Source organism: Gobio gobio (assembly GCF_949357685.1).
Source record: "Gobio gobio genome assembly, chromosome: 4".
Taxonomy (NCBI): Eukaryota; Metazoa; Chordata; class Actinopteri; order Cypriniformes; family Gobionidae; genus Gobio; species Gobio gobio.
Genome location: NC_137100.1, coordinates 15,904,757 through 15,919,583, shown reverse-complemented (window position 1 = coordinate 15,919,583; position 14,827 = coordinate 15,904,757). Strand labels below are relative to the sequence as shown.

General features: G+C 37.9%; 1 protein-coding gene across 5 annotated transcripts in view; it reads right to left on the bottom strand.

Annotated features, from left to right (window-relative positions):
• The window catches only part of acaca (acetyl-CoA carboxylase alpha), a 94,185-nt gene that overhangs the window by 11,485 nt on the left and 67,873 nt on the right, over nucleotides 1-14,827 (bottom strand). For all 5 annotated transcript variants that reach the window (XM_079814514.1, XM_079814515.1, XM_079814517.1 and 2 more), the window contains 12 exons: nucleotides 13,979-14,134; nucleotides 12,276-12,422; nucleotides 11,749-12,018; nucleotides 11,551-11,648; nucleotides 11,039-11,159; nucleotides 9,585-9,695; nucleotides 3,833-3,976; nucleotides 3,640-3,760; nucleotides 2,883-2,979; nucleotides 1,923-2,019; nucleotides 947-1,082; nucleotides 685-862 (listed from right to left, as the gene is read on the bottom strand). In XM_079814514.1, the coding sequence (XP_079670640.1) occupies nucleotides 685-862; nucleotides 947-1,082; nucleotides 1,923-2,019; nucleotides 2,883-2,979; nucleotides 3,640-3,760; nucleotides 3,833-3,976; nucleotides 9,585-9,695; nucleotides 11,039-11,159; nucleotides 11,551-11,648; nucleotides 11,749-12,018; nucleotides 12,276-12,422; nucleotides 13,979-14,134 (1,676 nt within the window). The remainder of the gene's footprint in view (nucleotides 1-684; nucleotides 863-946; nucleotides 1,083-1,922; nucleotides 2,020-2,882; nucleotides 2,980-3,639; nucleotides 3,761-3,832; nucleotides 3,977-9,584; nucleotides 9,696-11,038; nucleotides 11,160-11,550; nucleotides 11,649-11,748; nucleotides 12,019-12,275; nucleotides 12,423-13,978; nucleotides 14,135-14,827) is intronic.

Below are 14,827 nucleotides of genomic sequence, written 5' to 3'. Positions count from 1 at the left end.
TGTTTTTGAATTTCGTAATAAAATGGACGTAATTTGAAATCTGAGACTGTGTTTCATATCAATAGTAACAAAGCACAAAGATTATTGCAATTTATTGAATGGGAGGCATGCTACAATGTTCCGTTCATTCATAAACTGAAAAAAAGATGACTAATCGATTCTTGGGATTTAAGAATCGATATCGGTTCATAAAAATGATCATTAAAATCGAGAAATCAATATTTTTTACCCAGCCCTACTACTGGATACTACAAAAAGTCATGTTTATTTCATTAATCTCTTTATTCTATAGCATTTATTTGTGCTACCGTTTACAATTTGTTTATTTGTTCTTATTTCATTACGGTTTACTTACCATGTTTTTGTAAATGTAGTTCAACGATTCACATAAAGCCTCACTGTGCTGTGTGTAAGCTATTACAACAAATTACGCCGGCAAAATATGGCGGTATATCCCAGGGGTATCGAAAATTGATTTTTCAAGGTATCATATCGAAGATGGAAATTCCAGTATCCTGACAACACCATTTCATTTAATTTTATTATTATTTTATTTTGTTTTCTGTTTTAATGCAGTGCTTACTATGTTTACATAACACATAAAAAAGTGCAATGCACAATGACAAACAAAACGGGACAAAAACTAAACCCAAAAGCCTTTTCGATCCACATCCTAATTCTTACCGGCTGTCCTTGTCCGCATACATCTCCATGTGACGAGGGTTGATGGTGGGGTCTATGACGACCCATGATCCACCCCGGAGCTCCGCCTGTGGTGGGATGTACACCAGCACTGGCTGTCTGTACTCTCTCAGCCCATCCACTATATACGCTCCAAATTTTAACACCTGGTCATACATGTCTAAAGACAGGAGAGCATGAGGTGTTAGCAGAGACTATCACAGATCACTAAAGCACATACCAGTTCTCTTCCCATATCACTCACCTTTCATCCCTCCAGAGAAGCCTCTCCAGTTGGCAAACACTATGAGCGGAAGCCCCTCTCTATTGAAGTCTTTAATGGCCTGTGCAGTCTTAAAAGCAGAGTCAGGAAACCACACTTGCCCTGCTTGCTGAATGATCTATAGGAAACAGCACGAAACACTGGTCATCTTTCTGACAGAATCATGTGACTGAGGCTATGTTGACACAGCCAGTCCAAATCCGATAATTTGTGAATCCAATTGGAATCTGATCCAAATTATTGACCGTCCACACTAATGGTGCGTTCACACCGGACGCGATTCGCGCGAGTAAACTCAAAATGTACACGCGTCCACCTTCGCGCGATTAGTGCGAATTATTCGCGCGAATCGCGTCCGGTGTGAACGCCACATAAGGGTGCTTTCACACTAGAACTTTTGGTGCGCACCCGGGTTCGACTGACGTCAATTGGATATGAATATAAAATGAACACAGTCCAGCAGGGGGAGGTAGGGAGCAATTGTTTTCTGGAATATCCGTATTGGTTTCTATGGCAATGATGATGTTGGTAGGCATATGCCAAAAACAAAAACAGCAACACTGAGGGGTTTGTAATAGAGATGTTGTCTTATTTACAACATGACAATATGTAGGTGCTGCACTGGACTACTAAGTCTTCAGAGGCAGCGTCAGAAATGTAGGAGGCTGGTGCAGCTTTTTTTCTGTGCTGTCATCTCAGCCGGTCTCAAAACATGTCTCCATTTATAGGCTATTATAATTTTCAGTTCGCCTCTTTGCAGCATGTTTCCTAAAACAACGTCACATAAACCATGCAAAATCCGATCAGAGCGGTTAGACTGAAACAGTTTTCCAGAAATTGAATTTGATTTTTTGCCGTTCACACTTGCTACAATCGAATTCCAATCGGATATGCACAAATATCGTATTTAACTGACAGTCTGAACAAGGAGAGTCTGGAAGTGTTTCGAAGCAGTCACCTTGGCTTCAGAGTCCAGATTCGCTGGGTCTGCTGGGATTGACAGCTCCACCGATCGGGTTTCCACTGCAACTACTCCAGTTGGGATCCCGCCCAACCTACAATTACAAAAAGAGACTAATTGTTACACAGGAACAGAATAAAACAAACACTCACCAATAACAAAAATAAATATTTTATTTAAAATTTGTATCTAATTTTCTAAAAATGTTTTTTAAAAAGTGTCATCATCTTGCAGTATGTATGATACATATACAGCTGGAACTGAGAGAAAGATAAGATAAATTACATAATATTCTTAAAACATGTTTAATAAAGTTTAGTTAAAAAAGTAACTATAATTTGTAATGACATTTCTTCAATTGGTAGTGATTACTTACAATTAATAACATTAAAGGTTCCAAAAATGTATAAAATACTGTATAATACTTAATTTTGAAATATTTGAAATGATTTAAAATAACATTGTAAAAAACAAACAGTAAAGAAAAATGCTTTTTCATTCAGAAAAACACTATAAAAGGTAGAAAAAACACATTTGATGTCAATCTGTATTGTGGCAGACAACTAAAGGAGAATGGAGTAGAAGACTGATGTAAAACTAATGTTCCCCACAGGGGCTTTCAAAGTGCATTTATCAGAGGAGGACCTTTCCAATTGACAAACGCTGCCCTTTAGGCATTGGGGTCAGAGGTCAACACAAGTTCACTGAGGAGTGTAAAGGCTCAGATTGTATGGTTAATCATGAGAAAAATCAGTATTTGCAAATGTGTCATTGCATGTGGTAAGAAAGAGAACATAAGCACAAAAAAATTAAAAGTGATTTTTTTTTTAAGGTAATTTGCTGGCTTCAGATAAAGTATCAAACCAGGTTGCATTTGCAATGACATTCATACAATTTTAAGATTTTCATGAGTCCAAATACTTTTGGGACCTTTTGGGATTGATTATTGGTGCTTACCTAGCCCGTCCTACGATTACACTCTGTGCCCACGGCTGCATGATCTCCAGAAAAGAGCCATGATCGAAGAACCCGCTCACCCACGCACCCTTAGTGTCTGTAGGGAGAGAGAGAGAGAGAGAGAGAGAGACCATCAGAGCTGCATTAGCACCCCATCTTCATCAGAGATATGCTGAGCTTAACCGAGGGGGAAGCTGCTGCAGGAAGAGGTTACCATTCAATTACACCGAGACCCGTCTCAGCACTGAGACAAAGATTCTTCTCCCTGCCACCCGCTCTCGATATCTCCCCACCTCACTGTGGTAATTACAGTGATGTGTAATCTGTCTCACCAATAAAAAAACATTCCATATATCCCAGAGTGTCTTATCTCTGAGAGGCGAGACCTAGTGCTGTGCCTCAAACATAAACCCTCAGACCACAGTCATCCATTACTGGATACTTCCCCCAACTAACAACACATCCCTCAACACAATTAATACACAAAACTTGCCACAGGAAGCATCAACAAATCCTATGTTCGGAGTTCAACAGAAGTTTGAGCTTTGACAGTATAATATCATTGACACAGAAACTTAATGACTTTTCTAGTATATAATTTCCTGTTTATTCTGCATATTGGTTGAAATCACATGACTTTGAATTCACCCACATTTATGTTGGTAAAATAACCAGCCCTGTGGTGACTGGCATCATGGCACAGATGCTGTCAATATAGCTGAACTTTTATTTAAAAAGGGTTCTAGCATCCACTCACTCTGACTGGGACGTCCCGCTAGCATCCAGCGTGGGTCATAAGGTGCTTTGGTAGGGATGAACTCCACTGGCCGATCGATGGGATCTTTAGCAGTGAGCATTGGCACAGGACTGGACATATTCTGAAGGAGAATAGCACTGTTAGACTCAAAATCACATTCTCCGGGTTACATGTCAATGTGTGTTCTACATACCTTCGGCATGTAGGACAGCCAGTGAAGTAATGTAAACACTCCCTCAAAATCATCGCACACAGTGGTGTGTGTGACTCCATTATTGTGCATGATCTGTACTCCACCTAGCTGGTTATTGGAGGTGTACACCTCACGACCCAGAACCTGTAGAGAAGGAGCAAAGAGGTAATGGGTAAATGGCTGGCTGCCATGCAAATGACAGGAGTCGGGCTACCCAAGTTTTTAACAAGCTGTTAGTGCGAAGGTATCCCCAAGATATAATCAAGAACTTCATATTATGCTTTGGTTGCAGAGTTGTCAGTGGAAGTCAGTACATGAGTTAAAGGGATAGTTCACCCAAAAATGAAAATTACCCCATGATTTACTCACCCTCAAGCCATCCTTGGTGTATTTGACATTTTTCTTTCAGATGAATACAATCGGAGTTATATAAAAAAATGTCCTGGTTAATACAAGCATTATAATGGCAGCCCAAAATTTGAAGCCAGAAAAAATGCATCCATCCATTACAAAAGTAATCCATACGGCTCCGGGGGGGGGGGGGGGGGGGGGAGTAAAATATCTAGCTTCCGGCGGACTGCCTTCCATAGTCAACTTACAAAGAAAGTGTAACACCTCACACAGTTCAAAACGCTTATGCTCCATCTATTGTCGAGCCACTTATGCTTTTTCCGTAAGTTGAATATGGAAGGCGGTCTGGCGGAAGCTAGATATTTTACTTTATAACATGTTAAATATGGATATTTTTCTTACAAAAACCCATCGAGTCGCTTCAGAAGGACTTTACTAACCCCCTGGAGCTGTGTGGAGTACTTTTATAATGGATGGATTGCACTTTTTTGGGCTTCAAATTTTGGGCTGCCATTTACAGCCATTATAATGCTTAGAACAGCCAGGAAATGTTTTAATATAACTCCGATTGTATTCGTCTGAAATAACAATGTCATATACACCTAGGATGGCTTGAGGGTGAGTAAATCATGGGGTGATATTCATTTTTGGGTGAATTATCCCTTTAAGGCCCCAATATACTTTTTTGAAAGTTTTTCTACATTTATTCAATCGAGGAAGCTGCGCAACGGTGTACTGTTTGCGAACATTCCATCATCAGCCACATTGCTGGGAATGTGGAGCAAGTGAATAAATGAACCTGAAGATTTCCATGTCAAAGAAGATGGAGTCCTAGCTAGAGCACACCCACCTATTACACAATCATCATGGAGCAATGGCAGTTTGAAGGTCATTAACAGTGGCATAAACTTTTCCAGAAAGTCTGCACTGATAAGCGGTTTCGAAACACTGAAATAAACAACATTTTGGATAGATTTGGTTCAAAATGACTTTACAACCATGTGTTCTTCATTTTGTTTGAAGTACATCGGGGTCTTGAGTCTATATAGCTTTTACAGTAATTTTTTTCAGTGTTGCCTGTAGAACTCATGGAGACTGATATGCCATTATGTGAATTAGCAATCACTTGGTAGCACACCAGTCTAATATTGTGGAAATATCGATTTCAAATTAACCCTTGCCCTGAAACATCACATACATTTTTTTTCTCTATGGATTCAAGAGTCAAACTATAGCGCTATCCCTGGTGTCAAGTTGCCCGCAAGTCAAGTATTGCAATGATGCTCAAAGTCTAAAGAACTTAGGATTTTTTTCAAAGGTCAGAAAGGGTCAAAGTTTATGACATAGTATAATGGTGGGTGACACCTTGAAAATAGACTAGGTGAGACTGGGTGATTCTTGGCCAGAATAAACTACAATAGGTTGATAATAAAAAAAAGTGATGTCACTAATTATTCTTCTTGCTTCTTGCTTCTTGCATGAGAAAGTAACATCATAGAACTAGGAAGCAAGACGTGTGTATTGTGTATTATGTCAGTGTCATTGCTAGCGGAGGTCCTGGGGGTTGCGGATCGATACCATCACACAGGCAGTCAGTTCAGTGCTGCAGGCTGAGGAGAGTCTGCTTTCCTCTCAATGCTGTCAGTGACCCAGGAAGAATGACGTATCACTGAGTGGTCAGTGCGGGAGAGTAAGGGGTTATTTATGCCTCTGGGACTGCATCAATACTCTGATTTCTTCTTCTTTTCACCATTCACACAATGCTTTCTGTAGAGGTAATGCAATTTTTTGTTGTGTCACAGGCCATGTGTAGTGTAAACACTGTGAAGCATTTCTGTTTTGAGCTCCTTGACAACTTTGGTTCAATAAATGCCATGAGTTTGAAGCAGGACGACCTATTTGGCTGAACAATGGCATACGGCAGGGGTGTCCAATCCTGCTCCTGAGCTTGCAGGTTCAATTCTCAATACCGGAGGTGTCCTCGAGCAAGGCACCTAACCCCCAATTGCTTCTAGGGCGACACAGCAAAATAGCTACCCACTGCTCTGGTTGTATGTGTCCACGGTTTGCAGTGTGTGTGTGTTTACTACTCACTACTTTTAAAGGGTTAGTTCACCCAAAAATGGAAATTCTGTCATTAAAAACTCGCCTCATCTCGTTCCAAACCCGTAAGACCAATATTTTTGATGAAATTGGAGAGCTCTCTGACCCCTCCATTGACAGCAATTTAATTACCACATTCAAGGTCCACAAAAGTCAGTTAAAATAGTCCATGTGACTACAGTGGTTCAACTTGAATTTAAGGACGAGAATACTTTTCTTGTGCAAAAAAACAAACAAAAATAACGACTTTATTCAACAATCTCTTCTTGTCTGTGGCAGTCTCCTACGCTGTCGACGTGGTGTAAAAGGTGCAGCACTTCCGAGTTCTACAGCAGAACGGCGGCTCACCATTGGCTAGCTCCTGCGTCAGCATCACACGCATGCGTTGTGGTGCACACGTGAACAGCGTCGGCCAATGGTAAGCCAGTGTTCTGACATAGTAAATACAGTGCAGCGCTTTCAGGGCTATGTCAACAGCGTAGGAGACTGGCAAAGACAAGAAGAGACTGTTGAATAAAGTCTTTTTTTTTTTTTTCGCACAAATTATTCTTGTCGTTTCATAAAATGAAGGTTGAACCACTGCAGTCACATTCACTATTTAAATGATGTCTTTCCTAGCTTTCTGGGCCTTGAAAGTGTTAATTAAATTGCTGTCTATGGAGGGGCCTGAGAGCTTTCAGATTTCATCAAAAATGTCTTAATTTGTGTTCCGAAAATGAACGACGGTCTTACGGGTTTGGAACGACATTAGGGCGAGTGATTAATGACAGAATTTTAATTTTTGGCTGAACTAACCCTTTAATGTGTGTGCAACTTAGATGGGTTAAATGCAGAGGACAAATTCCGAGTATGGGTTTCACTCTGATTTCTGCTTGCCCCACAAGAAAACTAAACAATGCTTCAAAGTTAAATTGTTTGATTTTCAATAAAGCAAATCCACTACCCGGTAATTTTTTGAACCCTTCCAAACCCACTCAAATTCACATTTTGTGGCTATAATCCATACCACACTCCTGATCTTGAAGTCTTGGGACCTCTTGAGACCACATACATGGTCTTGGTGATCTCATTACTCTTGGGTGGCTTTCCCATTGGGCAGGTTTGCTGCGGTCTAAATCCGAGCGCAATTGTTCCCAGTACCCCTCGCAGTGTTGGTCTGGTTTCAGACTCCCTTGATTGCATTAGCGTTCATCTTGCATTACGACAAACATGCACAGTGAGCATGACAGAAAATACAATGCTGGTCAATATATTTTTATTTTTAGTTTCACTGCAATCAAACTCAGACCACCTCCTATAGTCTTGGGTTCGGTACTGCAGTGCACTCCCCAGTCCGCATGACAGCTTTCACAGTTTTTTCATGCAAATCATTTTCTGGTTTAAACTTAATTGCTAGTGTGAAAGCCCCCTTGGTCTGCATCTATATCTCCACTCACGGTCTCAGATAAGACTCCAGTCTGTTTCCAACATACTGTACCACAAGCGATAATTACCTCAACCATTTCTGTCACTGTCTCTTCACCATTTCAGACAATTACATGACTCTGAATGGCTACATAGTCATTAAAATGGAAACCATGTTCCTTGGAACAAATTCTTTGTTAGAGTCTTGGTTTGGATCTGGAGTCCATGAGATCTATAAAGGTCCTAGTTTTTTAATCTAGTTTTTGTCTGGGCCTTGACTTCAACTCCCGACAGGCATTTATGCATTTTATATTGTGGCATACGTCCCTTTTGTTCCAGTTGTTGATAAAAGACTGGACTCTTCCATACCTTCTACAGTGATAGAATCCCTGAGGTTTGACCAGCAACACAAAAACAACACTAAACTCTGAGACTGATGTCTTCATAACAATGAGAATCACTTGAAGACCTGTGATGCATTGCCGGTATTCGTAAACGAGCAGATCATGGTTCTGATCTAATAAACACAGTAATAGGACATTCTCAGATGGGGATAGATGAGGTGTTCCTGCGGTTTCAGAAAGGACAACTGGACACTGGATGTGACAAATCGTGACCGTGCCTGAAATATCTGAATATCGTATTTCTGTCCAAACCAGTGGAAGGATATAGACATTCACGGACTGCTAATGGGAATTATTCTGAATAAAAACTGTTTATTGGTTCCCAACCCTAATCGGGACTGCTGCAGAGAGTGATGGTAGAAAAGCAGAGCGAGACAGGGATATCTCCAGCAGTAGAAGTGCTCAATTCTGTTCTCAGAGGAATAATATGGGTGTGCCTCCCCGTTCTCAGCCCCAGGCATCAGCCTATTTCTATGCAAATAACAACTTCACGCTTCTCTTTCTATTATTCCTGCAGGAGCTGCAGCATCATGACGGGAGACAGAGACAGAGAGAGAGAGAGAGAGAGAGAGAGAGAGAGAGAGAGAGAGAGAGAGAGAGAGAGAGAGAGAGAGAGAGAGAGAGAGAGAGAGAGAGAGACACATGCGGGGGGATGGCAATCACTGAGGGGTGAATTATACACCTAGAGAAACGCACACATGCACGTTTGTTTTTCTATCATGGCAGGTGACTTTCCATTGACTTTCATTATCTTTATACTGAGATATCAGTTTTTATACAGTCCCTCAATTTGTAGAAAATTAATTTTTAATGATTTAATTTCTGTTCCCAATAAAGCACATATGATGCTTTTGCCTCCTTTTTTTTTTTTTTAGCTTAAAATCACTAAACCCTAAATGCAGACAATTGCATAGTACAAAAAATGACCAGTACACACTTTGTACATACAAATTTTCCCCTTTGGTGTGTTATGGAATTAAGTCGCGGGTTTGGAATGACATGAGGGGTGAATAAACGATAAAAGAATTTAAATTTTTGGGTGAACCTTTAACACATGCTTGAACGCACAGCCAACCACAACCAATCATTGTCACCAGTAAAATAAGAAACTGGCTGATTCATAAAAGTCAAATTTTAATGCAGTCGTGGTAATTGCATGAATTAGGGATTCATTTATTTGGGTCATAGTTGAGCGCACACAAGGCTTTTAGAGTTCACGCTAACCTGTCACAATTCCTGCCTCGGCCCAATCAAATTACTTCACACAATTAAAAGAGAGGCCAATTAAAGTGCCCTTATCAGCAGAGTGAATAGATAATTTATGCGCAAATGCCATCTTTCATAGAAGCAACTAAACAGAGAAGACCTTTGAAAATATACAAAGCAGACTAGGCAACCAAAAAAAAAAACTGCTTTGAGGAGGCAAAAGTTGGTATGTGGTGGATTCTATTTCTAAAGCAGAAAACACGTTAACATGTGCAGCTGCTGACCTTATTAAGTGCTCCAGCTCCAGTCAGGATGATGTGAGAGTTTTCCACCTGTATGGTTCTTTGGCCCAGTCTCACCAGGTACGCTCCGATTCCAATGGCCCTGCATGTCACCTGAGGACCACCAAAGACAGAGGCTCAGATACACTATATCATATACAGTAACAGTACCATTCAAAAGTTTGGGGTTGGAAAGTCAAGTCACCTTTATTTATATAGCACTTTATAATACAGATTGTTTCAAAGACGCTTTACAGGGATAACACAAAAATAATGTACAGCAGCTCTAGAAGAAAAAGGTGTCATTGTCCAGCTTAAGTAAGATCAATGCAGTCAGATCAACAACATTGTTGTAAAACATTAATAATATGAACAAATAATATCGTTGTGGAAAGTTGGTAATTTTTTTACAGTAATTAAATACAGTAGAAACAGTAATATTGTGGAATAGTATTACAATAAATGAAATATTATTTAAAAATACCTATTTTTATTTTAACATATGCAAAAAATGCAAACGGCAAAGCAACATTTTCACCAGCCATTACTCCAGTCTTTAGTGTTACCTGATCAGAAATGTCAGGATTCAGAATATATAGAAAGTTTTTCTTTTTGTAACAAATGTAAATGTATTACTGTAATTTCTGATCAATTTAATTCGGCCTTGCGGAGTAAAATTATTTGTATTATTCTTATTTATTTGTACTATTGTTTTTTTTGTTTTTTTTATCTTACTGACCCCAAACTTTTGAACAGAATATTCCTTACTTTACTAAACATATTGCTTGTAAGCTTTTATGAATATTCAAAGGTGGAGCTTTTCCAAATTTATTGCCAAATATTTGCTATGGTTTGTAACAAGCATGTGTGTTCTGTCAGCATTATTTTACACTTTAAAATGTAATTTATTCCTGTGATGGCAAAGCTGAATTTTCAGTCTTCAGTGTCACGTTATCCTTCAGAAATCATTCTAATATGCTGATTATGTGCTCAAGTAAAATGTCTTATCAATGTTGAAAACAGTTATAAAGAAAACAGTATATTCTTTACTTTACTAAACATATTGCTTGTAAGCTTTTATGAATATTCAAAGGTGGAGCTTTTCCAAATGTATTGCCAATATTTGCTATGGTTTGTAACAAATGTGTTCTGTCGGCATTATTTAAAAAAATGTACATTACATTTTAAAATGTAATTTACTCCTTTGATGGCAAAGCTGAATTTTCAGTCTTCAGTGTCACATTATCCTTCAGAAATCATTCTAATATGCTAATTTTGTGCTCAAGTAAAATGTCTTATCAATGTTGAAAACAGTTATAAAGAAAACAGTATATTCTTTACTTTACTAAACATATTGCTTGTAAGCTTTTATGAATATTCAAAAGTGGAGCTTTTCCAAATGTATTGCCAAATTTTTGCTATGGTTTGTAACAAGTATGTGTGTTCTGTCAGCTTACCAGGTTCATGGTGATAATTTCCTCATACGCCAGCGATGATTCACCTGCGATCATGCCAGAACCTCTCAAGTTCTCCACACCCAACCCCTCCTCTTTACCAATGATATCAGTGATCTTATACCTGCAAAGACACATAGGTTCCATTAGAGGAGAATATAACCATAGTCAATGACAGAAAAAAAAAAACACAGTCAAACCATTTATTGAAAACTAAACTGCAAAAAATGTCTTGTTCTAATAGCAGATATAAATAATACATTCAGTGACAGTGTTCAGCAACTGAGCTTGCCAGTAATGTTGGACAGAAACTCATTTCTAAACACCAGGAAAATGTAATATTTTTCACAATTGATCTATAACTACTGATCCTTCCAAAAGATAATAAAACACAGGGTGTAAATTGCTAATGCCTTTTAGTGCAGAAGACAGCAAAAAAAAAAATTTGCGAAAAAGGAAAACTAAAAAGACAAAAAGGAGCTAAACATCCGTGTATGGGATAATAAGTAATGCACCTAGATTCTCCCTCGTCTTCCACATGTTCACAGTGGACTGAGTTCAGAGCAGACACCTTCTTATAGTCCTGCGGCGTGAGGTAAAGGTACTTAAAGCCCTATGAATCAACAGAAAAACACAGTGATTATGACACACATCCAGAAGATAAATCACTACATTAATGATCACTGATCCCTTCCCCTGGAGCCACTTCAAACCTTGTATGGGTCCGCCGGATCCTGCCAGGCCACATGGAACATGTGTCTGATCTCCTCTGCCAGGCCGATCCGAGCTCCGCTGTTGGCAGCGATATAGATTCGCGGGATGCCGCTTTCCCGTGCCATTTCTGAAGCCTGCAGGAACAGAACATCCTCCTGCGGCCCGAAGGAGCCAATCTTATGTGTGATGTCATTGCTGATCACGATAATCTCACGGCCAGCCGGGTACTCCGGGGTTCGGATAGTCATCCGCCATGCCACCATTCCAATCTAGTAAATCAAAGACAATTGAAGAATCATTCGTGTTAAGCATTTTTTTATCCACAATAAAGGTTTGAAATAAAGGCTTGTAGAGCCTCACAAACCAACATTTAAGAAGCAAAGGTGCCCCCTACAGTGTGTAAAGTGTACAGCATGTGATGGTTTGTTGAAAATGAGCAAGAAAAGCCACAAATTAAGAACATAGTTGTTCTGTTTAGGATAAGGAAAAAAAGTTAGCCAGTATCATTAACATTGTGCAATCTAACCTCATTTCCTCCAGGTAGGCGGTTCATCTGCACCAGCTGACCCTGAGAATCCAGAACCAGCTCAGTGAAGGTGAGCAATTCCGATGGAAGAGGACACTTGGGTAAGTTGGCGTGTGCATCCATGGACTGCCATAACTTCCTTAGAGACTAGAGAAAAATGGGACAGCATAAACTAAATCACTAAGAAATATTTTTATAGTAAGAAATTATGAAATCACAAGATTTATCTTCATATATTTCCAGCCCTCATTTTAAAATAATATATATATATTATTTAAAAAAAAACTTTTATTTTTAAAAACATGAAAGAAAAAAAAATATTTACAGGTGCAATGCAATGCAATTAATTACAATGATCATTATTCATTTAGTTTATTCAAATACCTTTAAAATAATAACCCTACCATTCAGGGTTACCATTGGTAGGTTAACATTCAAAAGTTGGGTGTCAGTAAGAATTTGTAATGCCTCTTTTGCTCACCAAGGCTGCATGTATTGCTTTAGATTTTGTACATTACATTTTAATACATTTTAAAATTGTATTTATTCCCGTGATGGCAAAGCTGAATTTTCAGTCTTCAATGTCACATTATCCTTCAGAAATCATTCTAATATGCTGATTTTGTGCTCAAGTAAAATGTATTATCAATGTTGAAAACAGTTGTGCTGCTGGGGACACTAAATATTCAACTATATTACTGATCAGCTCATTTCAATTATCATAAAGTCATAATTAAGATAAAAAGTCAAAAATATGATTTTAAAAGTCATAATAGTGTGATAAAAAAAGTCGAAAATACGACATGCTAAGTCATAAGATAAAATTTAGAAAATATGATTTTAAAAGTCCTCATTATTAGATAAAAAAGTAAATTAACAGTTGAGATGAACAGTTGAAATTAGGACTTTCACATTTCTGAGATAAAAATTCAAAATTTTGGATTTAAAGACAAAATTATGACTTAAAAATCTAAATTATGATTAAAAGTCATAATAATGAGATAATTTAGACTTTTTCAAATCTAATTTCAGCTTTTTATGACCAAAACACACACTAAGACATTTAAGAGATGAAATCGTGCTTATTTTTTAAAAATGCGTTTTAAATTTTTTGATTCACACTTATAATAATAATAATAATAATATTTACATTATTGTTTTCATTTTGAGCAATATATTTTTTTACATGCGTTTTTACATTTTGATTTGTTTTTACAACAGAAATTCATCAATCAAAAAATTACTTTAGCTTTTCATCTAAAACAAAATGCATTTCCACTGTAAAGCTGCTTTGCAGCAATCTGTGTTGTGCTACAGAAATAAATGTGACTTGACTTAATTTTGTGGAAACCCTGAAATATATTTTTTCAGGATTCTTTGATGTATAGAAAGTTCAAAAGAACAGCATTTATTTGGAATAAAATAAATGTCTTTACTGCCATGTTTGATCAACTGAGTGCATCCTTGTGCATTGATTTATTTAAAAACTAAAAAAAAAAATTGGTTTTAGATTTAGTCTGTTTTTGCATGTTTTAATGCAAAACATGTGCACCCCAACGCTGTTGTTGACAAATTGAGATGTAGTTATGCATCAAGTATTTTGCAATTGCATTGTGATGCCCTGAATTAAATTCAAATTCAAAACTTGAGCTGCTTGAACATTTGGCCATCACTAGACTACTGTTTCAGGATGTGGACGATACCTGACGGAACATCTCTGGGAAGTCGTAAACGTAGGTGGTGCCAAGGCTCTGGGCCTGGAAGCGTTTGGACTGCAGGAGGTCTTTAGTGACGTAGGGTGTGTTGATGAGCATGCCGTGAAGAGGACCCTGCTTATCTCCATATGCCTGGAACATGATCTGAGGAGAGAGATAGAGGGCAAGAGAGAGTCAGCCAGTCAGGCAGAGTTAAAGCAATATAGATAAGCACAAAAATAATATAAATATATCCCCGCATATAGACAAACAGATATCAGTTGCCCAATGATACAACGAAAAAGACTGACAGTTGATGTAACAATGACAAAAGGTGATTTGCAAACATTTTAAAAAGTATCAATTCTTTTAAATTTCATAAAAAAGCATTTTTAAAAGCATCATCAGAAAAGTCAGCACATCACTGACAAATGAAACGAAACCGTGAACTAGCGCAATGACAAATGCCTGAACGCCAATATTTTAAAGAATGATATTAGTGTACTAATAACTCACTACAATGGCAGATTATACAGAGCCAGTCATATGTTTGGACACACATAACTGAATTAGTTTTCCTCATAAAAACAAAACAAAAAATTCAAATAAATATCAAAATGTTAATGCTCAATATAAATCTTTTTAATATGATAAAATATACAATACAGTTTGGGGTCATTGCGTTTTTTTATTTTTATAAATTAATACTTGTATTCAGTAACAATGGATTAAATTAATTAAAAGTGACAGAGGAATGATTTCAAATAAATGCTGTCCTTTTGAACTTTCTATGAATCAAAGAATTGGGAAAAAAATAAATGAAGTATTACGTTTCCACAAAAATATTAAGCAGCTGTT